This window comes from Cyprinodon tularosa, unplaced genomic scaffold (assembly GCF_016077235.1).
Source record: "Cyprinodon tularosa strain WSP-4 unplaced genomic scaffold, ASM1607723v1 ctg233, whole genome shotgun sequence".
Taxonomy (NCBI): Eukaryota; Metazoa; Chordata; class Actinopteri; order Cyprinodontiformes; family Cyprinodontidae; genus Cyprinodon; species Cyprinodon tularosa.
Window position 1 is genome coordinate 38,479 of NW_024038871.1, and position 27,013 is coordinate 65,491.

General features: G+C 38.7%; 1 protein-coding gene across 2 annotated transcripts in view; it reads right to left on the reverse strand.

The window, feature by feature from the left end:
• ptpn11a (protein tyrosine phosphatase non-receptor type 11a) overlaps positions 1 to 26,271 on the reverse strand; it is a 38,097-nt gene extending 11,826 nt beyond the window's left edge. Inside the window, exons 1-9 of one of the 2 annotated variants that reach the window (XM_038286975.1) lie at positions 26,002 to 26,271; positions 19,120 to 19,242; positions 10,658 to 10,852; positions 7,227 to 7,419; positions 3,719 to 3,838; positions 3,510 to 3,623; positions 1,184 to 1,280; positions 1,005 to 1,084; positions 447 to 605 (exon numbers count right to left, since the gene is read on the reverse strand). In XM_038286975.1, the coding sequence (XP_038142903.1) occupies positions 447 to 605; positions 1,005 to 1,084; positions 1,184 to 1,280; positions 3,510 to 3,623; positions 3,719 to 3,838; positions 7,227 to 7,419; positions 10,658 to 10,852; positions 19,120 to 19,242; positions 26,002 to 26,015 (1,095 nt within the window). In that variant the 5' untranslated portion in view covers positions 26,016 to 26,271. Of the gene's footprint in view, positions 1 to 446; positions 606 to 992; positions 1,085 to 1,183; positions 1,281 to 3,509; positions 3,624 to 3,718; positions 3,839 to 7,226; positions 7,420 to 10,657; positions 10,853 to 19,119; positions 19,243 to 26,001 lie in introns of both variants that reach the window. The other variant, XM_038286973.1, reaches the window with a different exon arrangement.
• Between the last annotated feature and the right edge of the window lie 742 nt (positions 26,272 to 27,013).

A 27,013-nucleotide genomic window follows, 5' to 3' on the forward strand; every position in this document is an offset into this window, starting at 1 on the left:
ATGGGGGTCGTTTGGCTTCTTTTGTTAGACTGCAATGCCCCATACCCGGGGGTCGTTGGCCTGGCTGAATAGGCGAGGTCCTCCACTCTCCTGTACAGGGGCTGGGGCTGCGATGATAGCGAGAAGGGATTAACTCAAATGCTCGTTTCCCCATTCCAAAGGGGTGGACCCCTTCGTCCGGTCCAATTTGCATGTTTCCAAAACAAAAACATGGCTTTATTGGGCTACTGTATAAAACTTTAAACTCAACCTTTTTCCTGACATTTTGGATTGAAAAAGCTTCCTGGATGGAAGCGAACATCTTTAAACTTGGAAACAAAGTCCAGTGGATTGTTTTTAATTTTCTTTTTTTGGAACGACTATGACCTGGATGACTGAGAACCTTCACCAGCAAATCAAAGACCTAAAAAATAAGTCCCATTTCATAGTAATGGATCTTAACTGACCTTCCCTCTTTCCACCTCTTTGGTGGTCATAACAATGACTCGAGAGTTCTCCTGAAAAACCATCCGCCAAAAGTCACTGATGGTGTTCTGCAAACAGCCCTGAGTGGCGATGTAGCTCTTCTTCGGCTTGGCGTTGTTGCACTTTGTGTCCGCCTCCGGCTGCAAGCATTTAAGACAAGAAACCGAAATCAGATCCACAGAGACTGCAGAAAGAGCTGAAAATGACTTGCTAAATATAGTCATATTCAATAAATCAGATTGTTTCAGGAATGACAGTTTGTCAGCTTTAATTGGTGTGATGTAATATTTTAACCCTAAATATCATATTTTTATTATCTGTAACTCACTATAACAAATAAAGGCCTAAAAACCATTTTTATGTTTAATAATCAATCCATATAATTTGTTTCACTGAGTGAAATGACTCGCAGAAATCAAACTTTGCAGTAACTTTCATCCATTCATTACTGAATATGACTGTACAGCTGTCACAACAAAAAGTGAGTGAATGTGGAGACCTGGAGAATAAAGTGACTCAATACTGACAGCAGATACTACCATGATAATGTTGGCGTTGATGTAGTCAGAGCCTGCCTCGCTGGCGTCTCCGTCGTTCAGAACTACGCGCGTGTGATCGACTGTCAACACAAACAAAAACAAACCTGTTAGGAGCTGCCCAGGTCTCCATAGATACATCCTGCCTGGGTATGCTCTGATTGTTGCCCCGGGTTACTCACAAGGCAAAATGTTCTTGTATCTGTTCTTGTTTTTGTTTTCTGGTCGTTGACCATCTTTGCGACTGTAGAGCAGCTTGCATTCTTGCTGCTGCAAAGTCTGCATGGAGAGAAAAGGAGAACAACTCAACCATTTAAAAAGAAAAAAACATCTAACAACTCTCAGCTTACATGGAAACCAGTGTCTCATCCTCTGATCGACACTTATTTTAACGTCATTCTGTGATCTCCAATCATATTGTGGAGCCCCACTGTGGTAATATTTTTATTCTTTTCTTTCATTTTGTAATTTGGTTTATCTTGCACTGCTCTTATGGCATGCGCGCATACCAGCAATTGAAGGTATTTTCTTTTGTTAACATTTCTTTCCCTTGTTTGAGTTTCCATGGTGGGAGATGAGGCTCTTTCCTGACAAGCAAAGGCATGGCAACGGGCTGAGAAGGCTTAAAACTGGTCACTGGCTCATTAAGCTCTACCATGTACCACTGAACTATGTTAGTTTAAATGCTTTAGTTAATTATCAGCCATCTTGTTTTCCCCTTTCTTTGTTTTTTGATTTGGCCAAACCACTATATATGTTGCCCTCATATCTCATTGTGTTAGGTCGGTTTTCCTTAGTTAAGTTTACTTTGTTTGCTAAGTATTGATAAATTCAATTGACCACTTATGTGCCAGTTGATTTTTGCATTGTTTTTATGTTTTTTTGGTCGATAAAGCCCAGCTTTTTTTAATTACCTTATGTGTCCCTTTGACTTTCTGCTTGGTCCCTGACACAAATCCTTTTTGGGTCATCTCATCTGCTTTAAGTCCCAATCTGCCTGCACACATACAGCTCGGCCCATCATTTCTGACACCAATTCTATCATTAATAAAGTTTATTTAGGAAAAAAAAAAGAAAATGTCACGTTTTAAAAAGAAAAAGTAGGAACTTAATGAATATCTGTTCTGTCTGGTGAAGTTTGGAATTTGGTGACATACTGATAGAAATCTAGCCACATTACAATTAAAATGGCCTTTTATACAGAACATTTTGAGCTGAAATTTTCAAAACCCTTAGCAAAGCTTACACCACAATAATTCCTTAAATTCTCTTAGCCTTTTTTGGTGTTTAAATCCAAGGTAAGGACACTTTGGGAAAACACCCTCATCTGCCGTCTCACAGAAGGTGGTTGCAGGACGTGTTCCTGACAATCACCCTGGAAAAGCCTAGATTTTCCCTTAGTGGCTACCCTAAAGTCATTGGAAGAGACATGGGAGACTTTTCTAAATTACTTTAAAAGCACATATGGAGTTTGCATGTTCTCCCTGTGCATGCTTGGATACTCCGGCTTCCTTCCTAACATGACTAGTAGATTAATTGGATTCTCTAAATTCTCCTTAGGCATGAGTGTGTGAATGATTGTTTGTCCCGTTTGCCTCCATGTTGCCCTGCAATCGACTGGTGACCTGTCCAGAGTGTACCTCGCCTCTCGCCCATAGACAGCTGGAGTTGGGCACTAGCACCCCTCGCAACCCCCCTTGGGATACGCATGATGGAAATTGGAAATGGATGGATACTCTGGTTACATAAAACGGTCCTCTAAATAAATGATGGCTCCCTGTTGGTTTCTTATATATTTTTTTTCTTTTACTTTTTTTTCTCTCGTATATTTACCTTCACAAGGCCTTGTGAAGGAAGGTAAGACGTTGCGCATGCACACAATGGGTAATCATAAAGGAGCGCTACAAATACTTGGCCTATTGAAGGAGCAATGGAAGCAGAGTTAGCAACAACGAGCGGGGAAAAGAAAGGAAAAGTCCAAGATAAAAGAAAAAAAGTTTAAAAAGAAGGTGTTTACAGAAACTGTAGCTAAAGCTGCAGAAGCATTTAGATTTTGCTGCCAAATTCATGGATGCTAGAGCATGCAGCCTTACTGATACTAGTAATAGCAATGCTATTCTTCAGGTCTTCATATGGCATGTATCTTGAGCAAAAATTATTTTTACTCAGACTACATTAACATGATCAGGATGTATCTTAATGCAGATGAATAAAAGTTTCTATTTGTTTCTAAAGTCATTATATGAGAACCCTGTAAAGATTCTTGAGTCTCAGGGAAATTAATTATAGAGTAAAAGGTAAGATGAAGAACCTTTTATTGCTGTATCGCATTGTTTTGCCACAAGATGCTAACATTTTACAGACAAAAAACATGTTCAGCCAGTGTGACAGCCACTATGACTAAAGAAAATAAACTCCCACCATCAACCACCATGATCCAGGCAAACATCCATTAATTATTGCAGAAGAAAAGGGAAAAGTTGTTCAGTAAAATGCTAAACCAATTACCTCAAACTCTTCCCAGAAGCCTTGTTTGACCTTGTCTGTGGCCTCCGCTAGTTTACTCAGCTCCCGAACTCGACTTTCAATCTCTGCGGCGTTAATACGAGTTGTGTTCAGGGGCTGCAGTAGACAGGACAGAGAGTAGCTCATTAGCTTACTAATGAGCAGGAACACAGTGCTGCTTGTGGACTGTTTAAATCAAAACAGATGCAGACCTGTTTGAGCTGAAGGACAGTGCCAAGGGTTTCCACCATGGGGTTTTTCTTGTAGTGCTCCACCAAGTCTGTGAGGGAGTCAAACTTCTCCCCTCCACCCACGTCGTACTTCAGATCAGCCTGAGACAGGGAATCCAAAAGAGATCACATCAATCAATCAGACTTACAAAAATCCAATTAAAATGATTCTGTTTTTCCAACAGTAATAAAACAATTTACATCTGCTGGGTAGTTTTAACCAAGAAAGGTAAAATTACATCATAAGACAATTTGCTGGTAACATTTTCCCTGTTTAGAATGAGAAATAAAAATGTGTGGTTAGCTTTTCCTTTAGTAATAAAGACATAGTAGTAGTTCAAGCAGGCGATGTTCTGCGCCGGTGTAGGAACCAGATCTGCTCGGGTGGTCAGATCTGTGATCTAAAGTAGCCGAAAGTAGAAAACAATCGTTTCAGTCTTGAAGAAAAGTACTGCGTTCTAAGATAGACCGTTTAACAAGATGACAAAACAAGGCTCAGCTTATTTTTATTCTTTTTATTTAGATCTGAGGACAGGGAGGACAAATGAAACATCTCAAAAAAAACTATTGTAGAGATTTTAGATGAATAAAACAGTTATTTTACTTGAAGAAAACAAACGTTGTTGACACAAAGTTAAAAGTAGTGTAGGATAATATGGCTAACTGACCGAGCTAAAAGAGGCTAACCTGTTAGCTACTGAACACAGCTAGCTACCGCACCAACGAGTTCTCCCCCTAAACATGGTCTAACAGTTACTTTGTTCACCATTTGTTTGTTTTTTTAATCAATCAGGTAAAACTCAATCAGTCATTAGAAACGCTAACATTACAGATGCTTCCGACTCAGCACACGGTCGCTGCGTGATGTTATTATATTTGTTTGCTCAACCACAACATTTTACATCATGTGTCAACGTTCAGCCAATCATGTAGCATAACGTCACTGGAAGCAGAACCCCGAGCAGATCTGGTACCTACACCAAATTCTGACAAAGAAAGAAGTAACAGTTAAAGTGTCTGCGACGTGCTTTTCCCTCAAATAAAAAACAAATAGAAGAATAGCATCATTATTGCGAACATTATTGCAAAATATATAAAAGGGATTAATTAAAAATAAATATGTAAAAGACATCCGTCACCCAAAATAGGCACACTTTTTTTTGTTAAAATATCACAGTCAAATGTTGACCTTAAGTGAGCAAATAGGGAAATCTGGGATTTTTCATTGTACCAATTTAATTTGTTATCAGTTTAAGTACATGGCAGGCTGCACAAAAACAGTGCTCATCTGTTTTTCCTGTAACCAAATTTAAACATCTTAAAAACGGAATCTATAAGAATATCTTCAGAATAATCCATTAAACTAATGTGGTATAAAAAAATTCGAGATATGTCTGTTCTTAGCCTGACAGGCTCCAAACGAAGGTAATAAGAGATAAGAATGAGTTAAAGAGGTTCCTTCATGGCATGAAGGACAGGACTGTTGTTTTGAGGAGATCCATTTGGCCAGTGAAAGATAAATAAACCTAACAGAGAATGGTCTTAATGAACTCAAGTTGCTTTTCCTCCAAATGTTCAAGTGTGAGAAAGTTCTTTATGCAGGGGGTGGGTTGGTTCCCCTGGGGGCAGGTGTGTGTTGGAAACTTTTTAAAGTATACATGTACAGGTGCTGGTCATAAAATTAGAATATCATGAAAAAGTAGATTGATTTCAGTAATTCCATTTAAAAAGTGAAACTTGTATATTATATTCATACATTACATACAAACTCATATATTTCAGATGTTTATTTTGTTTAATTTTGATGATTACAAATGACAACAAATGAAAATCTCAAATTCATCATATCAGAAAATTAGAATATTACTGAAGACCAATAAAAACAAAGGATTTATAGAAATGTTGGCCAACTGAAAAGTATGAACATGAAAAGTATGAGCATGTACAGCACTCAGTATTTAGTTGGGCCTCCTTTGGCCTGTATTACTGCAGCAATGCGGCGTGGCATGGAGTCGATCAGTCTGTGGCACTGCTCAGGTGTTATGATAGCCCAGGTTGCTCTAATAGTGGCTTTTAGCTCTTCTGAATTGTTGGGTCTGGTGTATTGCATCTTCTTCTTCACAATACCCCATAGATTTTCTATGGGGTTAAGGTCAGGAGAGTTTGCTGGCCAATTAAGAACAGGGATACCATGGTCCTTCAACCAGGTACTGGTAGCTTTGGCACTGTGTGCAGGTGCCAAGTCCTGTTGGAAAATGAAATCTGCATCTCCAAAAAGTTGGTCAGCTGCAGGAAGCATGAAGTGCTCTAAAACTTCCTGGTATGTGGCTGCGTTGACCCTGGACCTCAGAAAACACAATGGACCAACACCAGCAGATGACATGGCATCCCAAACCATCACTGACTGTGGAAACTTTACACTGGACTTCAAGCAACGTGGATGAAGTGCCTCTCTTCTTTTCCTCCAGACTCTGGGACCTTGATTTCCAAAGGAAATGCAAAATTTACTTTCATCAGAGAACATGACTTTGGACCACTCACCAGCAGTCCAGTCCTGTTTTTCTTTAGCCCAGGCAAGACGCTTCTGACGCTGTCTGTGGTTCAAGAGTGGCTTGACACAAGGAATGCGACAGCAGAAACCCATGTCTTTCATACGTCTGTGTGTGGTGGTTCTTGAAGCACTCACTCCAGCTGCAGTCCACTCTTTGTGAATCTCCCCCACATTTTTGAATGGGTTTTGTTTCACAATCCTCTCCAGGGTGCGGTTATCTCTCTTGCTTGTACACTTTTTTCGACCACATCTTTTCCTTCCCTTCGCCTCTCTATTAATGTGCTTGGACACTGAGCTCTGTGAACAGCCAGCCTCTTTAGCGATGACCTTTTGTGTCTTGCCCTCCTTGTGCAAGGTGTCGATGGTCGTCTTTTGGACAACTGTCAAGTCAGCAGTCTTCCCCATGATTGTGAAGCCTATAGAACTAGACTGAAAGACCATTTAAAGGCTTTTGCAGGTGGTTTGAGTTAATTAGCTGATTAGAGTGTGGCACCAGGGGCCATCAATTTTGAACCTTTTCACAATATTCTAATTTTCTGATATGATGAATTTGAGATTTTCATTTGTTGTCATTTGTAATCATCAAAATTAAACAAAATAAACATCTGAAATATATGAGTTTGTATGTAATGTATGAATATAATATACAAGTTTCACTTTTTAAATGGAATTACTGAAATCAATCTACTTTTTCATGATATTCTAATTTTATGACCAGCACCTGTATGTACTGAGGTTGCCTCAGTCAGAGCCCTATCTCTCTGTCTGAGGACGTTAAATAAATTTGAACCTTTTTTTCTTGCAAGAAATGCCTCTGTCTCAGCTTCCTAACCCCACACTAACAGTCGTTTTCAGTTACTTACAAGAAGCACCTGTTTGCTTTCCCCTTAAACAGAAGATGTAGTCAGATAGAGTCAGAATGGGTTAGACCTCTCTTACCTGGCAGCGGATCATGACGTGAGTAACTTTGGGTTTGCCATCGTTGGTGTCCGTCTTGTCGTCCCCGGTGCGAACCGACAGTACAAAGTCACCAGGGTGGCTCTGGCTCTCTCGCACCAAGAAACTGCCGTTCTTGCCTTTCTCCGTTAGGAGCTTTTCTGCATCTCGGCCTGACAGGTGTCCGTGGAACCATCTAGAGAAAAAGACAAAAAATTGAATTGAATTCAAAATGAAATAAGCAGCAAATAGAAGAGAACATCTGCCGAGCTTAAATGATCAAAGTATCTTAGTACAACCTCAGTTAACATTAGAACTGTTAAATAATAGTCCAACTAAAATATGTCCTCAAATGTAAACTAATTTCTTTAAACATTTGAGTTTACTTTGTGTTTACAGTACTTTGGAAAGCAATAATACCGCAAATTGTGGGGAAAAAATAAACATTTCAAAGATCTACAAATCGAGGCTCCTTTGTCAGACTGAACAGAAGCTAAACAGAAACTATTGAAAATATTTTTTCCTTTTCACAAAAAAAAAAAATTGTCAGCAGCAAGGCAGAATAAAACAGGCATAAGTAAATTGTTTAACACTAATATAGGAATCATTGGTTATGTAGTTTTATGCATGAAAAGTCTTTCAAAATAATGATGTAGGAAATGGGACAAAAGAAAACATTGGCCTCAGGGCAGGGGTCTTCAATGTTTTCCAGGCCAAGGAACCTAAATTGATGGCGAGATGGAACCCCTAATTATATATATTGTATGAAATTGTGTTATATCAAACTGCTCCTATAGTCACTCTATTACAGATGGAGTAATGTCGTTGCATCACTCCATCTGTAATAAAGTATTTCTGATTCTGATTCCTGGTTGATGGGACAGGTGTTGTGAATGAAACGGTGCCCAGCTTGAAAGAGCTCCTGTGTGTGGCTGAATGTGTGCATTGATGACTGAAAGACATCTTCTGCCTCCATGTATCCGTTTACTACAGTGTGTTCAATTCATGTTAATGTGGATTTAAAGACATTTCAGTTAGTGGAAAAAAATTGCAGGGGGGAATATAAAAAAAAAAAAAAATCTAATCAACCAAAACTTTCACGACCCCCATGCAGTACCTCTGTGGACCCTCTAGGGGTTGCAGACCCCCTGTTGAAGACCTCTGCTTCTGACATTCCTTAAAATTTGGCTTCAAATAATGTTGCCTCAAAGGAAATTTGCTGATGTCTTTCCTTAATGTTTATTTTAAAAAGGTGTTATATCCATGATAACTCATGTGTCGGTCTTATATTTTAATGGCATCGGATTCTTGCCATTTGTTATATAAAGCCAGCTAAGCCAGGCTGCAATAGATGTTTTTAACATGACACAAACACATTTGCAGCATGAACAACAGGGCTTTAAGAAACTACAGACCATAATTAACCTCAACTCAGGGGCCCTGATATCTGAATCAGAAAGTGAAACTGATGTTGTGACCAATATACGGATTATTCTAGCAATGAAGATCTGTCTTGCTGAAAGCTAGAACATTTATTCCCAGATGATTGTCCTTAGTGGTTCTAGAATTGTCCTGGTTAAGGTGGCTCCATGTTGGAGTAGCTCTGCTAGCTTGATTTTGATATAATAGGTTTTTTTTAATAGGGTTCCTTCCATTTGTGGATCAGTTTCCCTTTTTTAATGTTTATTTAGATGTAGTGTTGGTTGCTATGCAGCATTTTTAGACATTTGTTATGATGCGTAACCATATGAACCACAAGTCAGGTTTTTTTTTGTTTTGCTTTTAACACTAGGGAGCTACTCATTAACATGTTCAAAGCTGTAATAATGCTTTTACTACTTCCACAAGTCCCAGGTGAGTTGAAAAGGAGGTCCAAAGGATGCAGAGTAGGATCAAAAAGAGGAGAAAGGAGGAGGGAATTAAAGGCAACTTTTTCATCAATCATGATGGGACATGGCAAGAAGAAATGCACCTTAAAGTCGTAGGGAAACGGCTGTTCCAACCGTTGCATTTCAGAATTCTTCAGAGTGATGCACGACTTTACACGAGTGAATAAGATGAATGTGATTGGTCATTTATCAAGAGGGCGGGATTGTTGTGGTGGAAGGTTCAGAAGCAAGTTTGATTGTAGCCGGTTTATCAGAAACATTTTGCTAACCAGTTAATAACTTAGTGCTAGTAGGTTTCCAATGGGAAATTCCATTGGGACCAAGTAGCACTAAATTGGTGACTTAGAAACGACACTGTCAAGGAGGTCGTGGATGAGTCTCCATCATACATTATTTATTTAGAGGAGGAAAGTGGAGACGAAGATGTTGTGGAAGAGGATGCCAGGGCGGCAGAAGCTTGGTTTGGTGTAGAAGGCTTACAGCCGTACATGTTTGAACCCTTGCCTCGCAACACTGCCAGTTCTGTTAGCTCTACGCCTGCTGAAGACACAGACGTCCATCCCCGTGAACACTGGGACGGAACTCAATAGGAAAGGAAATTGTTGAATCTTATTTTAACCGTTGCATATATTAGCTGCAACATATTAATCAAGATCCAATGACGGAAAAAATTTATTCACAGATGACCGTTGATATATGATTGGCTGAATTTAGGTGTTCAGTCTGACATATAACTAACTGGTCTGCATAAGATAACAGAAAAAACCCCCACAGATTTTAAGACAGGATTTATTTTTTTTTTTTTTTTTTTTTTATACAAATTTCTAAATTTTGGGACAATCTGGTCTGATAAAGAGTACATTTATATACATATTTAAGCCAAATTGATTGGATATTTAAATGTGATTTCACTACGACTTTAACACATAGAAAAAATCAAGTCCAACATATATTTCGATAAAATATTTTTTAATTGCATTGTATTATCAATCTATTTTGTGGGGCGGGAAAAAAAAACAAAAAACAGGTGAAATTAACAGATCTTTATGCATCTAAATATTTTAAATTGCTTACTCCATCAATAGATTTACAGTAAATCAATTACATGAAAGGACATTTGCTATATTCTGAGGGGTCCTGCTTGCGCATTCACAAATTTAGTATTCAATATGACCGTTGTGCTTCTAGTTTTTAGAGAAAGATGCAGGTTCAAAAGCTTCACTTCTGCATCTCATTAACTGGTGGTAGACATAGTTCTGTAAAAGCCCAACGTAGAACATGTTCATTTTGTGTTTGAAAACCTTAAATGGAGAGAAAAATATTAGCTTATATCATTAGCAGTAGTTTCCACCAAAACAAATCAGAAAGTCTGACCTGTACCGATAAAGCTCAGAATTTTGTTGTAATGCCGTTCTGAGCTCAGACTCATATCACTCATGCTAATTAGATGACTGTCAGGGATGTTGATGATCTAATAATAATATTTTGTATCATTCACCGCAGGGATTAATTCATTCGTGTTAGAAGCAAAAATGTTTCTCTCACCTTTCTGATGTAGGATCCGCACAGTTGAGTGGATACTTGAGCTCAATGACATCTCCATTCTTCTCTTTCAGTTGCCCATGATGCTCCATGTAATACTGCACCAGCTCAGCAAGAGTGGCAAACTTCTCCCCGCCGTACAGGTCATAATAGTCTCCTGTGTTTTGGATCTTGATGTGGGTGACGGCTCCATTTCGCCTAAAGATGGAGAAAGCTAATCAGTAAATGTGCTTCTCAGATGGAGAGCTAATCAAAATTTAAAAAAAGAGCAGTCAACAGGGACAACTAAATTAAACACTGGTAGCTTTTCAGCGATGTGTTTACCATCACCTGTCTGGTAATCCACATTATTATTTATTTGTTTTATCTTTTTTTTTTCCAGGGAAGTAATCCATTAAGATTGTCATCAGTCTAAGCACAGGCTCTCCTCAGTGCTGCATCCTGAGCCCCCTGTTGTTCACCCTGATGACACATGATTGCGTCCCCAGGTTCATTACTAATTACATTTACCCCATTTACACTACCCTTGAAAAACCGTGCCGAGACCGGTCCGAGCTCAGTAACTGAGATAACTTATCGTGTGTAAATGGAAAGCAAACTGAACTGAACCGAGCTAGACACAACCGAACCGAGCTAACTGTAGACCAGTTCCAGAGGTGGGCTCGGCTCGGTTTTTCCCTGGCTCGGTTCTCTGATAACAAGAGAGGATGAGCAGAATGCGTCATCTCCGTCTGGTTGCACATCCCGATTCACACTCCATTCCAGTAGTTGGCGGTAATGCCCCTCCGGAAGTTGCTTGCCAACCAACACAAAACAGAAGAAGAACAACTATAAACATCCACAAAAGGTTGCCGTCCTCGCCTGACGCTCCACAAACACCGAAGTACAGCAATAATAATTAAGCATAACTTTCTGAATGTGACGAGCGACGCCATTTTGATTTACTTGATGCCCACCTTCTTCGTCTTCTTCTTCTTGTGTTTTATGGCGGTTGGCAAACAACTTTTGGTGCATTACTGCCACCAACTGCTTGATTTCCTCCTTCAATATTGGCAGTAATACCGCAGATCATTGTTAGGTTCAAAAATGTAGGTTTGTAAAAGGACTGAATACACAGAGAGGGATTTTCAACAACAGCTTCTGCAGGAGCGGAAAGAGCCCAACCTAACTTCCAACTCTTTCTCCGACTCCCCTCCTGCAGCCGTCTTTTATTAACAGAACATAACACATGGTTACAAAACAGTATGGTTCTGACAGAACAAATGATCAGTTCATAAGACAGGAGGCTCCACCAACTGAATCACAAGGCAGGGTGGTCTCCTGACTGAACCACAAGGCAGAGTGGAGCATCTCCTTGCTTCAATGCTTATATGTACATACTAGGGCTGCAACAACGAATCGATAAAATCGATAAAAATCGACTTTTAAAAGCGTTGGCAACGAATTTCATCATCGATTAGTTGTGTCGCGCGATTAATGCGTCATCCGCGGCCGCCGTCATCACATCCACTTGACTGAAGCGGGGGAAGAAGAAAAAATACGGCAGAGCGAGCCAGCGCTGCAGGTGCAGTGTTGCCAACTCAGCGACTTTTCAGACCCCTCCAGCGACTATTTTTCAAAAAAGCGACTAGCGACATATCTGGCGACTTTTTACGGTGTCACTGGCGGCTTTTGGAGACTCTTACATGAAAGCATGTATCGTTCCTACTCTGCCGCGGGGCGCCTCCCCCCGCTCCCACAGGAGTCCCTCTCAGCGCTGCAGTCAGAGCCTCAGCGTCCAGACTGCAAATGAAGCGCGCATGCGCCGGGATTGACGTCGCAAATTGATCACAATAATTAAAATAGCCTGCGCTTTGTACAGTGAAAAAAGTCGTAACATGCAACTTTTGTCAAAACAAATTAACATGGCACGGAACCACCATGTTTGTTTCGTTTTAAAGTGGGGAAACGTAACGTTAGTTTCTCAGGAAGCTCATCTGATGCTTTCCTTACCGTGTTAGTAGGTTACAGACAGTGATAAGGTTGGCTATTTATTTTACTTTTAATTTCATTTGAATTAACTTAAGCAACGTTTATATTTACTTTATAAATAAATTAACTTGCAAATTATGAGGGCAAGGCTTTTAAAGTTTAAATCTTCTGGCAAAAATAAAGTAAAGATCCTCCAATTTATGGAAGTAAAGCAGAATAAAATCCAGCAAGATCAGTAATATGTCAATTAATTATATGCCGCATTTTCATGTAAATATCTGTTTTTGGAGGATGTGTTTTTTAGCACCCCTAGTTCTCTCATTTTTATTCCAAATATAATTTATAATTTGTAATTTATAATTTTTATCTCTATGGTTCAGTATTTTCTCCAGTAGCAACTTTAACTGCTATACTTTCCTGTCTTAAAAGGCAGAACTCTTCTAGTCTAAAAAGACCTCATTTGTTGAAATGGGGGGGCCTGTTGTTTGAACCCCTTAGGGGCTTTTAAAAAAAAAGTATTTTTTTGCACTTTATGAAACAAAGTAGCCTATATTTTGTGGATGTACAGCTACATTTCTCATGTAAGTTTGCGTAGTTTTAACACAAACATTTATTTTTCATATAGCACCAGTACAGTTAATGAGCAACCTGTACTTGTGTGCTTGTTTGTTCTGTCTAAAATGTTTATTTTGGAATAAAGAGTATAAAAAATATTTTTTGTCCGATTCATCGATTAATCGAAAAAATAATCGGCCGATTCATCGATTTTTAAAATAATCGTTAGTTGCAGCCCTAGTACATACATTCATTTTATAATCATCATTGAATAAACCTAAGTATCATCATTAGGAGGCGAGGAGGCGAAGAACCGAGATAGCGTGATGTGTAAACGGTCGTCAGAACCAAGCTCGGCCTGGTTAACTGATCCGAGCTCGGACCAGTCTCGGCATGGATCCGTTTTTCAAGAGTAGTGTAAATAGGGTAATAGTGAAGTTTGCAGACGACACCACGGTGGCGGGCCTCATCAGAGAGGACAACGACCTGGACTACAGAGAGGAGGTGGAGCAGCTGGTGGACTGGTGCAAAAATAACAGCCTGATCCTGAACGTGGAGAAGATGAAAGAGATCATCTTGGACTTCAGGAAGAACCGGCCTAACCACGCTCCACTGGTTATCAACAGCTCAGCTGTAGAGGTGTTCTCAGATGTATGCTCATAAATAATAGACTATGTGATAACATGAGCTGTAAACATCCGGCATGTCATATTTTCATTGCTTACAGTGGCAGAACCTGCAAACTTGTTTTAAGGGTACGCTTCACAATTTGGATTTAGTTGCAACGTATATTCAGGAGTGGTTGTTTGAAATAAAATCTAGTTTTTAAAAGTAGTTTCTGTCATTAGGCACTTTGTTACTTAACAGATATGAGAGGGAAAAAAAATAAAAGGAGATTTGGCATCACAAAAAAGAAAATTTTATTTTTTAGGCCTCATCGCCCAGCCATATGACCAATACATTAAGAGTTTCGTAAAAGTTGAAAAGGTCCCCCATAAGATGTCCCAGGGTTTGGTTTTAAATAATTAATTGAAAAAAATGCTTTTAATCAAATATGACAATATACGGTTTTAAATTAAAAAAAGAAAAAGTTTTGTAAAACATGCAATCCTTAAAAATAAATGTTAAGATGGAATGTGGGAGAAAAAAAAAGCTAATTTAATAGAGCCCTGGTTTAGGCAGGCTATTGGTAGGAATTATGTCATCAGTTTAAATGTTTGCATTTCCTTTGTAAAGAAAGGCTTCTTATTGGTTAAGGCATGAAAACTAGGTTAATCAAGTTTGTCTGATGCTGTCAAATTAGAGCAGCTTAGTCACTGACAACAAATGCAGTCATAAAGTGCTTGATTGCTGAATCTAATTTAATCAAAAGAGATTTACTTTTTACCAACAGTTCCAGATTCTGACCTCATCTAGAAATGAGCTTCAACATGAGTTCTGAGAACCTCTTACAGTAACCCGTTTATTTTTATGCTGCTTTCACACCAAGCGCGTTTTATGTGTCACATCGTAGATGCTTCGCTCATTTAAGTCAGACGTGTTGAGGCCCTTTTTTTACATCTTTGATGTGCATAGAGCAAATTGTGTGCAGAAGTCTCTGACGCGATTTGCAATGGCAGATGTAGTGAAGAAAGTGCAGTTGTAAAAATTTTTTTAGTTCTTTTATTTATTTCTAAGACTAAGTGGAAAAATAGAGGTTTTTAAGCAAGAGAGTACATCTCAAATCGTAGTCGGTTCATCTGGATAATGATCCTAGTTTTAAATATTCTGTAGCTGTTCTGAGCGGTGGACGCCCCACGTACCACCTGGGGAGCAGTTGGTCACCCAGAATCCAGCAATGGCTCCTACAAGCCGACCGGGCTCCCTGGGATTTCCTGCTGTTATTGATAGCGGCTGGAAGTGAATATGGTGGTAAAAACTACAACTACAGCATATATTTTACCTGACTTTTGCAAGTCTAGTGACAAATTATTTAAGTGAACAGCTCATTCCCACTTTTCTTTGACCATGAAAAATAGATTGTGTCAGCTTTTTATACAAGCCTAGAGGAGTGCAACACCTTTACAAATATATATTCTTGTCTTTTTTTGATGGTTTTATTCTGACAGCTCCACAGGAGCAGAGATCACAGCTTGGATGGTGCGTCTGTCTCCCAACCAGTTGGTAGATTATAAGCCTCTCTGATTGGTTGATGCACATTGTCAAGCAACAAAAGGTTTTCCAACTCCAGCATCTGATGATTTGATGCTCTAATGCTACGTTCACAACGCAAGCAGCAGGAATGGCTACACAACGCCCATGCTGCTTAATTTTTGATACTTGTACAAGTTTAGTTCTGAAGCATCTTAGCTGCTCTGGCTGCGCAATAGAAAAAGTGGGTCTGAAGCGCATTGGGAGGAGCTACCCTATCCTTTCTTTGCCTGTAACAATGGCAGCTATATTTGCTGTGATCAGTGGGTAAAAGGTAGTTTTAATATGTTTTTCAGTGAAAAAGTCCACCTAAAATCTTTATCTGTGCAGTCAGTTCATCCAGATTACCATCCTGCCTTCAAATATTTCTGTTGGAGCCGCTCAGACTCCCGTACACAGGCAGTGCTCTGTCCCAGATAATCCCGTCCAACAGCAGCCTTTGACCCGGTCGCCTCATCGGGGATGCAGCTACCGTTTGCCGCTACTGTTTGCGGCTGGAAGTAGATGTTAGCGTTTTTCACGTACGTAATCCAAATTGCAGGCACCAGGATAATAAAAGCGAACAAGAATTTGCCGGCAGATTTCGGCATTGGAAGTTGATTTAGGCATTAATGAATTGTTTGAGAGGAGTGATTAAAGCGCTCTGCATCATCATTGCTGTGTCTGTCTCCCTGCCAGCTCCCAGATCAGCTTCTCTGATTGGTTGATGTGGCATGTCGAGCAACAAAAGTTAAATTTTTCCAACTCCAGCAGCCACTGCTTTCACAGCGCTTCTCGTGCGTCAGAAGCTCAGTAGGTGCTGCTCCAGCTGCTCAAAAAAGCAGCTTCTGCTCCTCAAAAGGCGCTGCAGGACCTTAAGCAGCTATTTTATAGGCGTCCACCATTGACTTTGCATGTAAACTAGCTGCTTCTGCTGCCTCTGTTGCTTTAGGTGTGAAGCAGCAGACGGTCAAATGTCCCACAGACTTTGGGTGTAACCAGCTGCCCCTGACACTCAAAATGTTACAGTTTACTTTAATCTGTCCATCTATGCACATATGGAAAAGCCCAACATCCCTCCTTCTAGCAGCACTCTGCAGCTCATTTTGGGGGATTCAAAGGCTGTCCCTCCTGCTACCAACAGAATGTGGCCAGTAAAACTCAAGCAGCCTGCGTTCAGCTGGTATTCTGATTAAATGTTCAAACAAATTCCACTATTTCCAGCTCAAGATCACCCTGAATGATAGTGGCCCACCCTATGGAGGAAGCTCATTTCAAATGCCTATAACCAGGATTCAATTTGTTCAGCCGTTTCCGCAATTTAAGACCAGTTAGAAAATGTGGGAATATAAACATCCTGGTAAATTGGCATCTTTGATACGTCACTTTGCCTTTTTTTTACTCCAGGTGAGACCAACCATCTCTAGCTCTACGGAACATCTGCTCAGACATGGATTGAAACTGACTTTTCAACCACTGAAAAAAAAAAAAAAAACAATATTGAAAACTTATCAAACTTATCCCACCTTTCTACAGTGTAGTTAAGAGAATTCGTAAAAAGATCTCTGAAGAAAACATTACCTCCTGGTGAGTTTCTGCATAGTTCAACTATATGGTTTATGGTTAAATATACACATGGTACATACTGTAAGTGCAGTTAGCTCTTCATGTTTTATGTCAAATAAACAGACTGAGATCCAAAAAGACACGTCTCTCTTTCCTGATTCAGCCAGACGGATGAAATAAACTTAGTCATTGCAGATGTTCTCTAAGAAAATAGAAAATGAGAACTTGTGGCAGGTCAGGAGCTCATCAGCGTCTGTCAGCCAGCTTAGTGGCAGCTCTGGGAGACAGATGCGCTGGTTTGTACCAGTAGGAACTGGTTTCCCCTGTGAGAACGACAAGCGAGACGTGTTTGGGCTCAACAGGAAGATATACAGAGAAAGAAGAGAGAACTTAAATTTAAAGTATGTGTGGGCGACAAACATAAAACCATCTCTGTCAGCAGCAGACTTAATTATACTTCATCTGAAACATTTACAGACCAGTGATAATACCACTAACTTTTTATATTAGAAAAATCTGGATGACACTGGTTTTCTCAACATCTTTCACTCCGAGTTTAGTTTTCTAAGGTCAATACACAGTTATTTATTCTAAAAAAAATTTTTTTAATTGTCTTTCATTCAAAGTGATGTTTGTTTCTTGATGAAAGTCTAATATTTCTCTCCTTTTAGCACTGCTCGCTCTTTATGACTCCTGGAAGAACCATCTGCTACATGTGGACCAGCTAACAGCTCACTATGCAACTGTGTTAGCTTAGTTTATTGAAGCAAATGCTTCGTGGCTGTTCAAACCTGCCTGCTTCTCCTGGAGACAAAACAGACTTGGGCAGACTTAAAGCAGGAAGGAAAAATAGATATTTTCTCTTTTTCAAAGTTGTAGAGAAAATAAATAAAAGTTTTTTTCTTATTGCATATTCAGTACTTTGAATGTGGAGTTTATTTTTGTTACTGTGACAGTTTGTATCATAACCAATCCCATACGAATACCTGGGCCGAGTTCTTTGGCCGATGCCTGATCCTGTACTATTGAATGAATGAACCGTGCAATGTTAGTGAAGGCATCAGGTTTAAAATAATAGTTGTTGAAATAAAGGTAAAAGAATCCTACGGCTATAACAAGGTTTATACAGGAATTAGTAACTCTAATTTAATGTTTATATATATTAGGGGTGGAACGGTTCACAAAATCCACGGTTCGGTTCACGGTTTCGTGGTCACGGTTTTCGGTTCGATTGGATATATGTTTATTGTTACACTGAAAAAAAAAAATTAATAAAAATTAATAAAAAAATAAAAATGTATGAAAAAATTAATTGTAATTATTTTTAATGATCCGCGGAAACCATGGATCATTTCCGCATGTTTTGCTGCTTTGAATTTAATCATCTCGTGCATGCCCTCTACCATCTCCAAGGAACACAGAGGGGAGCCGACGGGAGCCACAGTGGAGGCTGTAGGCTTTGCTTTGTGCAGGCGGTCTGGAGTACAGCGGGGCGTAGCGCTGACGGTGTATGAGGGATTTCGGGGTTAGCATGACATGTTGGTCATGTTGCTGTTAGCGTAAACAAAACGTGTTGCACAATGCTCGCACACTGTTGCACTTTTATCCACAACTTTCTTTCCGCCGTCATCATAGGTCAGTCTAAATGCAAAGCGGTCCCATACAGCAGACCTATAAATTGCTGCTGGCGCGTCTTCCAACGCCTGTTCTTTCCCACTCGCCATTCCTACATAATTCTCCACAACAACTGATCTTTTTTTCCTGCTACACCCGGCTAAGCTGCTTCGCTTCTTCTTCTTCTTGTTTACTACTGGTAGTTGGCTTTGGTCGCAGTACTGCCACCTTCTGCTCGGGAGTGTAATCGCTTCCTCTATGAGAAAAAGGAGCAGCGCATGAACCGAACGCAACACACGCGAACCGAACCGAGACAGTCGAACCGAACGATTCTGACGGTTTTCATAAATCGTCCCATCCCTAATTCAGAGCTTTAGCCATACATATGTGTAACTTTGAATATGGCTCATCCTTACTGTTGACCCGACAGTAGGTGAAGGGAATAGTGCTACAGTTTGCAGTATTTAGAAGGGAAACCATGTTTCGATTTTTGCAGTTAAGAGAAAAAGTTTGCCAATTAAATGGTTTAGCCATTTAAATCTGAATCACTGACCCCAGAGTTTAACTGTGTCCTTAGCATCAATACTTACCGTACTGAGAGGGTAAAGTCTCCAGGGTTGCTTTTGCTGGGTCTGGCTAAAAAGCTTCCATCCACTCCTCGAGTCAGCAGGAGGTTTTCAGCCTCCACGCCTGAGATGTTGGGGTGAAACCACCTGGGGGATGGTGAAGTAAGGACAGACCATTACTGATTTGGCTGCAAAACATAAACCCTCAGCTAACAAATCATGAACCCCAATACACAGAGGATGGCCAAAATAATACAAAGTTCTTTTCTCTTATCACCATCTCGTAAACTCCTGCTAAGGTCCTATTCTAATTACATTAAATCAGTGGTTAAAGCCCAAAAGATCCTGGAAAAACTTCCAGATATCAAAATACTTGGATTTCACAGGTGTAATGGCCCTTCCACACCAAAGATAGCACAGCGCTGATGTGCTAGATTTCTTTATTAATTTGTTTTGCAGGTAAACATAGGTACTTTGTTAGCCTTTTTCAGACTGTGCCTGGATAAGAATGAAAAAAAGCCTTTATATTTATTCTCTCCCACCCCCCTGTAGTTTGCCATATAGGAGCATTTCTTAGTTTAAGATAGAACTGATTTCTGTTTAATACAAAAAAAAAGTTCTGAAATGCTAGCCTGAGAAACATTAAGCAGGATTTTCCAGCCACCCTTTCACACCAAACAGAGATGATGTTTTGCATGTGATCCCGACTCTGCATTTTTTCCACCTTCTCTTCAGCTGATTCGGTTTCCCGCAGCAGACTTTGTTTCTGTTTTGTCTGTCTCGTTCTCTTTCATCTCCCCTACTCTGCAATATTAACCATATATTCTATTAAAGACATCATGTAGAAGGAATCTTAGTTTTGCTCTTCCTTTGACCTACTCACATTTCACATACATTATGTTATCACTTAATATTCTCAACATAATTTGGGCCACGTTGTCAGACATAAAAGTGGCTCTCTGGTCATAACTGTGCTATAAAACCGTGCCTGTCGGGATAAGAAATGTTGCTGGGAGATAAACCGTCCCTGAAGTCATTGTGATTCTATGTTTTTTTTTTTTTTAAAGATGATTTTTGACTTATATAACACTAATGTTAAAATAAAGTAGGCTACATCTTCTCAAATATGAATACACTGTTTTTTAAAGTCGTAGGGGAACGGCCATTTCAACCTTTGCTTTTCTGAAGTGGTGCACAACTTTACATAAGTCAATAAAGTGAATGTGATTGGTCGATTAACAAGGGGAGCGGGATTGTTGTGGCGGAAAGTTTGGTTGTGGCTGGTTTGTTGGAAGCATCTTGCTAACCAGTTAGCAACTTAGTGCTAGTAGGTTCCCAATGGGAAATTCCATTGGGACCAAGTAGCACTAAATTGGTGACTTAGAAGCGACACTGTCAAGGAATGCTATGGACAGAGGAAACATGCAAGAGGAGGAGAGTTTTGTGTCGGAGGTCGTGGATGAGTCTCCTCCGTCATACATTTTATATTTAGAGGATCAAAGCGGGGACGAAGATGTTGTGGAAGAGGACGCCAGGGCGGCACAAGCTTGGTTTGGTGTAGAAGGCTTACAGCCGTACATGTTCGAGCCCTTGCCTCACAACGCTGCCAGTTCTGTTAGCTCTACGCCTGCTGAAGACACAGACATCCATCCCCGTGAACACTGGGACGGAACTCAATGGGAAAGGAAATTATTCTTTTTTCTTATTTCAACCATAGCGTATATTAGCTGCGACATATGAATCACGATGCTATGACTGAAAAATATGATTGACAGATGACCGTTGATATATGATTGGCCGAATTTAGGTGTTCAGGCGTATAACTAACGGGCCTGAATAAGATCAAGGAAGAAAAAAAACACAGATTTTAAGACAGTATTTTTTTTTATCTATCTATATATATATATATATATATATTAGGGTTGTCAAAAGTATCGATACTCAAAAAAGTATCGATACTGAAATGTTGTATCCGGATACAATACTCATTTTCAAAAGTATCGAGTACCAGTCGCACCTAAACAGTCATTCATCAAAAGTGCAGAATAGAGGAAAATGCACTTTCTGAACACTGTGATTGAATAATTCTGTGCACTTTTCAGTTTCAGACTTTTTTTTGCAACAGTTGCAGCTGCTGAGAAATATTTTTGTTTCTTAACCGGTTTGGCTAGTGTCATTGTTATGTGTGCAAAGCATAGCCAAGTAAGGAAAACTTAATTTTAATTTTGTAAGTTTTTTATCAAGCTTGCTAAATACTGTGCACAGCAAACAACCTCAAAATGTTGTTCTTATTGTTTATTGTATTTATTTATTTATTGTATTTTAATTATTAATCAAAATATTTCTGTTGAAATTTTATCCTTATGGTATCGAAAATGGTATCGAGTATCGAATATTTTCCTTAGTATCGGTATCGAGTTGAAAAGTTTAGTATCGTGACAACCCTAATATATAGATATATATATCTCTATCTATCTATCTATCTATCTATATCTATATATCTCTATATATATATATATATATATATATATGGTCTGATAAAGAGTAAATTTATATACATGTTTAAGCCAGAATGATTTGACATTTAAATATGATTTCAATACGACTTTAAGAACACTGCAACTCTTCCTTTCATTTTGTCTTAACAGATACCTGCCTTGTTTCCTACAGGTTCTGGATAAAATGAAAAGCACTTTGATCTCGATCTGACAAACATTTAAATTATGTTAAGGGCAACTTCATCTGTTGTTTATTTTAGTTGATTTGGAATCTGTTTCATAGGATAAAACCCACTAACTGAATGATTGAAAATGAAATCTCCTCGTTCCACTGTCCACAACAGTAAAACATCACTACTTCCACATCTAATTTAGAGGAGCTGAGGTGCAGCAAACGATGCTAACGTGATAAACTCTGTCAGGATTAGGGGTGGGTATTGCCAAAGAAGTCACGATTCGAATCACGATTCATAGGCCACGATGCGATTCTATCACGATGCATCACGATACTTGAATTATTTCGATGCATTGCAATATTTTCTCCTCCATGTTTTGTTTTTGAATGACTCGGCACAGTATCCCATGGCCGGAAATGCTTGTGACACAAGGCAGTGTGCGTCAACACATTTGCAGCGACATCTACTGGACTGGAAGTTGTATTACACTTGTTTTTGGCTGATGTTCGCCAACCATTCATGCAATTTTATATATTCATTTTTTTAAATTAATAATCGATTCTTGGCATCAAGAATCGATACAGTAGATCACGAAAATTAGAATCACGATGCATCGTCATCACGATTATTTTGCACACCCCTAGTCAGGATGCCTTTCTGCTGCGCTGTTTTTTCCTCCAGCTCAGATGCTCAGCCCTGCACCGCACTGCAGTTAGAATCAGGTAAATAAAATAATAAAATTGTACCTGAGGCAACAGACAGCGGATATGTGTAAATGCATTTGAATTTGGTTTAAAACAAAAACAATATTGCTCCACATGAAAGTGTAAATGAGTAAAAAGAAATGCATAAGATTTATATTAGAGTTCACAGATTTTTATACAGCCCGAAAATAAGTATGAACTATAAATCTTAATGAGAAGTTCAGACCATTTGAACCAGACAGAAGTGTGGTTAGCCAGCTCACTTATGACATGTAAACAGTTATGACTCTTCTTCTTAAAATAATCTGAATCAAGAATAAATAGGAAACAGAATCTAAATTATTCAAGTTCAAACGATGTCAAACCCTCTTATTAAAGGTTAAATTCATACAAAAAATAGCAAATTATTCATCATTATTTAATTAGTTTTTAAATGTATATATTTTCCTTTCAGGAGTAATTTCATTAGTTTCATTTTACTTATTTAGGTTTTGATTATCTTTTAGTATCCTATTAGTATTAAAGCAATGAAATGCTTCCCAAACTCTTAACTGTCTGCGGAGTTTGAACGTTTTAGTTTTGGTGACGATTTCCAAGTTTATGAGGATGGAAAGGCCTCCTTTCCATTAATTTAATTCAATTCAGTTTATTTCTATAGCGCCAATTCACAACACATGTCATCACAAGGCACTTTACAGTTCACCAGATCATACTGGTATGATCATTACCCTAATCTTCATGTCCCTTCAAAGATTTTTCACTAGATTTAAGTAAGGCCTCTGGCAGGATTAACTCCGAAACATTAATACCGCATTCAATCTGCAAAAAGTGTTGATAGATTTAAAGATAACTAGATCTGTAAGAAATAAACCAATCAGCCAGAAATCAGACTCACTTTTATTGCTTGATTAGCTGTGATCTGATTGGCAGGTCAAACTCCTTAAGCTGTGAATAAATGGTATAATTGTTAACTAGGCTTATTAATAAGCATATTTATGTTTATAAACTAACATATGTAAGTGCCTAGAGGCATTAATGCCTCTTAGGTTAAGTTGTACCAAAAAAATATATTTCTTTCACTCTCAGTGTTTTTCATGAATTTCTTATAGAAGCATTTTTGTTATTTTTCTTAATATATTCCAGCAAGTTGGCGATTTAATTAATATCCATATTTTTTGTTATGTTACAAAGGTAATAAGGTCTTGTCCTGGATTTCAATAACACTGTTGGCTTGAAATTTGGATGTTCAAAGTATTTCACTGAGTGCCCTATAAAGGGTTAACTTTTCAATTAGTTTTTACCTTTTTTTTAATGACTTGTTAACTTTTTTTGCCCCCCAACTTAATTTACATTATGTTATATATCATTCAAGGGCTCATCTAGTTGGTCAAATGCCAAAATAAGATGTACAGCCATGCAGCAGTGTCTTTGCTGAAGACACTGCAAAGACACTGCAGTCTTGGGGGGGGGGGGCTTCATTTGTAAGGGGTAACTTTGCCCTATAAAAGGCTTTAAGTTTTGTCTGATCTATTTCCATGTTTAAAGAAATAATAACAATCCAAAAAAGAAAATAAGTAAAAGCCTGATAGGTGCATGTGAATTCAAGCACCATGCATGCATGATATTCCAGATAAGACACTTGGCAAGTTGGGAAAACTTTTACTGCCCTGCACGCACACAGATGAAATAGATTTTAATGACCCAAAGGCAAAGATTTACAGATGCAACAGTGTATGAAAAAGATGAGTGAGATCATCATCTGTAAATGACACAAGCTTTAGTAATTGCAATATTTCAGGTATATCCCAAATTTGTACCTTTTTTGTACTAGTGTTGATCCCTGAATTAGCTCTGTATAGAGATTATCTAAATACATCTTTAAAGAAAGTGACAAACCTTCACTTTTTCTGACATCTTTATGTAATAAAACAGCAGAGATAAAGATATGACGTACTAGAAAGACCAACCTTTAGTGATTTATCAGTCTCTTATGAGTGCTTATCTAATAATTTCCTTCAATATATTTGTGCTTCAAAGTAATGAATCCTAATGTGAGAAAAAACCAGACAAACACTACCCAGAGTTTGGACTTTGTTTTGTTATGGTTTTGTTGTTGCTGTTTGTTTTTTGACAGATGTCAGAAACTTGGGTTTAATACCAAAAGTGTGGCGCTTTCAAAACAGGTGACCACATTGGTTATATGTTTATTATTAAATAAATATGATATCTATGTATATATATATATTTACACTGTCGCTATAATGTGTGGCACAAGCAGTTATGTTTCATAGAAAGCTGCTGTCCCTGAGTCTCCTTTTATTTCATCTTTCAGGTCAGTAATGGGTAAACTGTCCATCTTGTTGGAGTATTACCCTTTTTTTTAATGTCTCTTGGATTACTTATTCTAGTGTTGTTTATACCCTAACAATAAAAGTGTAAATACAAAGTTTGCCAATGATCAGGGCAGCTGGCTGGGTTGGGCTGTTGTGAAAGGTTGGCTGGCGGTTACGGTCTCATAGGCGGGCTGTTGAGGCGGACAACAGTGGCGGTGCTGCAAGCGGCTGGCTGCCGTCTCTGGGTCCATATTTACGTGGCGTGGCATGTGGAGCTCCAACACTCTTTTATGCAGTTATGTTGACAAGTATAATTTAGTCCACACACACAGGGTTTACAAATGGTTTTGTAAATGGTCATTGCTGTTTAGTTTAAATGATTTAAAGTGATTCTTATGTCTTGTAGCCTTTGTGATTAATGAAATGCAGTTTGAATGAGTTAGTCCAGTATTCACTAGGCAGCTACATACAGTTACATCTTTAATTACACTATAGCCTTGTTAAAGTACCCTATTAAGCCACAGTGGCCTTGGATATGTAATATGTTGGAATGTGAATATAAATTATATAATATGCGATATTTCTGTTATTTTGGTAAATGGTAATATGGCAATGTTTTGTAAGAATTGTTTATGTATGCATTGGGGATAAAATTGCTATCTACTATTATATATGTATATATTATACACCACAATGGGATTTGAACAAAACACTTAATGCATTGATATTTAGTGATTTACTCTGAATAAATAAACCAGATGCAATTTGGGAGAAAACATAGAAATCTGCTGTGCCTGAGTCTTTAATTTCATGTCTTTCAGGATATTTTACATTTGTTACTACAGACCCCTACTTGGGACCTGTAACAAATGGAAATCACTAACATATGAAAAAAAAAACGTGTATAAAAAATTAATTGGGTATCCAAAAGTTTTTTTTTTTTTTTTTCTGTACATAATACATAGGCTTAAGATGCTAATAACAGTATAAATATATTGTTTACTGAACATGTCCAGACAGTTTTTAATGTAACCGTTAGCGCCCCCCGGCACCCTAACCTAGCTAACTGTTTTACTTTGATGTTCTTCCAGAATCTTCATCCCTCGCTCACAGACTGAGCCCCAAACAGATGTGAGCAGTTAAACTTAGCTGGCTCGGCTAACATTGTTTTTTTTTTCCAGACAGCCCCTCTTACCTCCGAGATGTCATTTTTTTTCCGTTCCTCACTTCCTCGCTGGCACTAAAACTGTAGCGTCAACAAGCGGGCGAATGTTTGCGACCGTTTCAGCTTCAGCTAGTCAATAAACTGCTTCATCGGTCCACACCCGGTCAGAACGGGCACTGAAAACTAGTTAGACATCCACAAAAAATTACAGTAGCCTCTGCTGCAAAGGGGGAAAAAAAAGTCTGTAGGCCTCGTCCCCTGAAGTCTTCACGGCCAGTCGACTGTTAGACGTCACCAAACATGCGACGCAACCGTGGCTCTATGGATTTTAACACCTGGAGCGGCCGTTTGGGGAGCTCTAGATTGGTTCCTGTACAGGCCCCGCCCGAGCTCATCAAACCGGCATGCGCTATTACTAATATTAAACGCTCTGATAACTCTTACGTTGCGCATGCTCACTTAAACGATGTTTGTGTTTATCATTTAGAGCAAAGGTAACCAATTAAAAATCAAAAGAAAATCATCAACCAGTAAAGGTCAAGAGACAATTTTAATTATAAAATATTTATTTAAACTGAATTTAACACTGAAATAAAAGAGTTTTTATGCATTGATGTCATACATTGAATTTTTAAATAAAAAAATTGAACAAAAAATAAAGAAAATTTTCCATTTTAAAATCTAAAGTGTTGTTTTGAAGTAGAGAACAACAGAAGTTCAGGTTGGTATATAGACAATTTCCTGATTTACATAATTTATAAAACCCCTTAATTGACTGTAAGTTTTCTTTTTTTTCCTGTCTTAATGAGAGCAATGGGCTTTAGGCTGCCCTGCAAGGCTTTAAACCTGGGTTTAAAAGGAGACAAAGCCATTCTCAAGCACATATCAATATTTATTTTTGATTATGTTCATGGTGGAGAACAATAGCGTAAATATCGGTAAGCAGACACAGCAGTTGGTTACTAGTCCATGACCTCTTAGGGGCCCTATCACTGACACGTCAATTTTTTTTTACACTTCGGCTTGGAATTATGGGTAATCC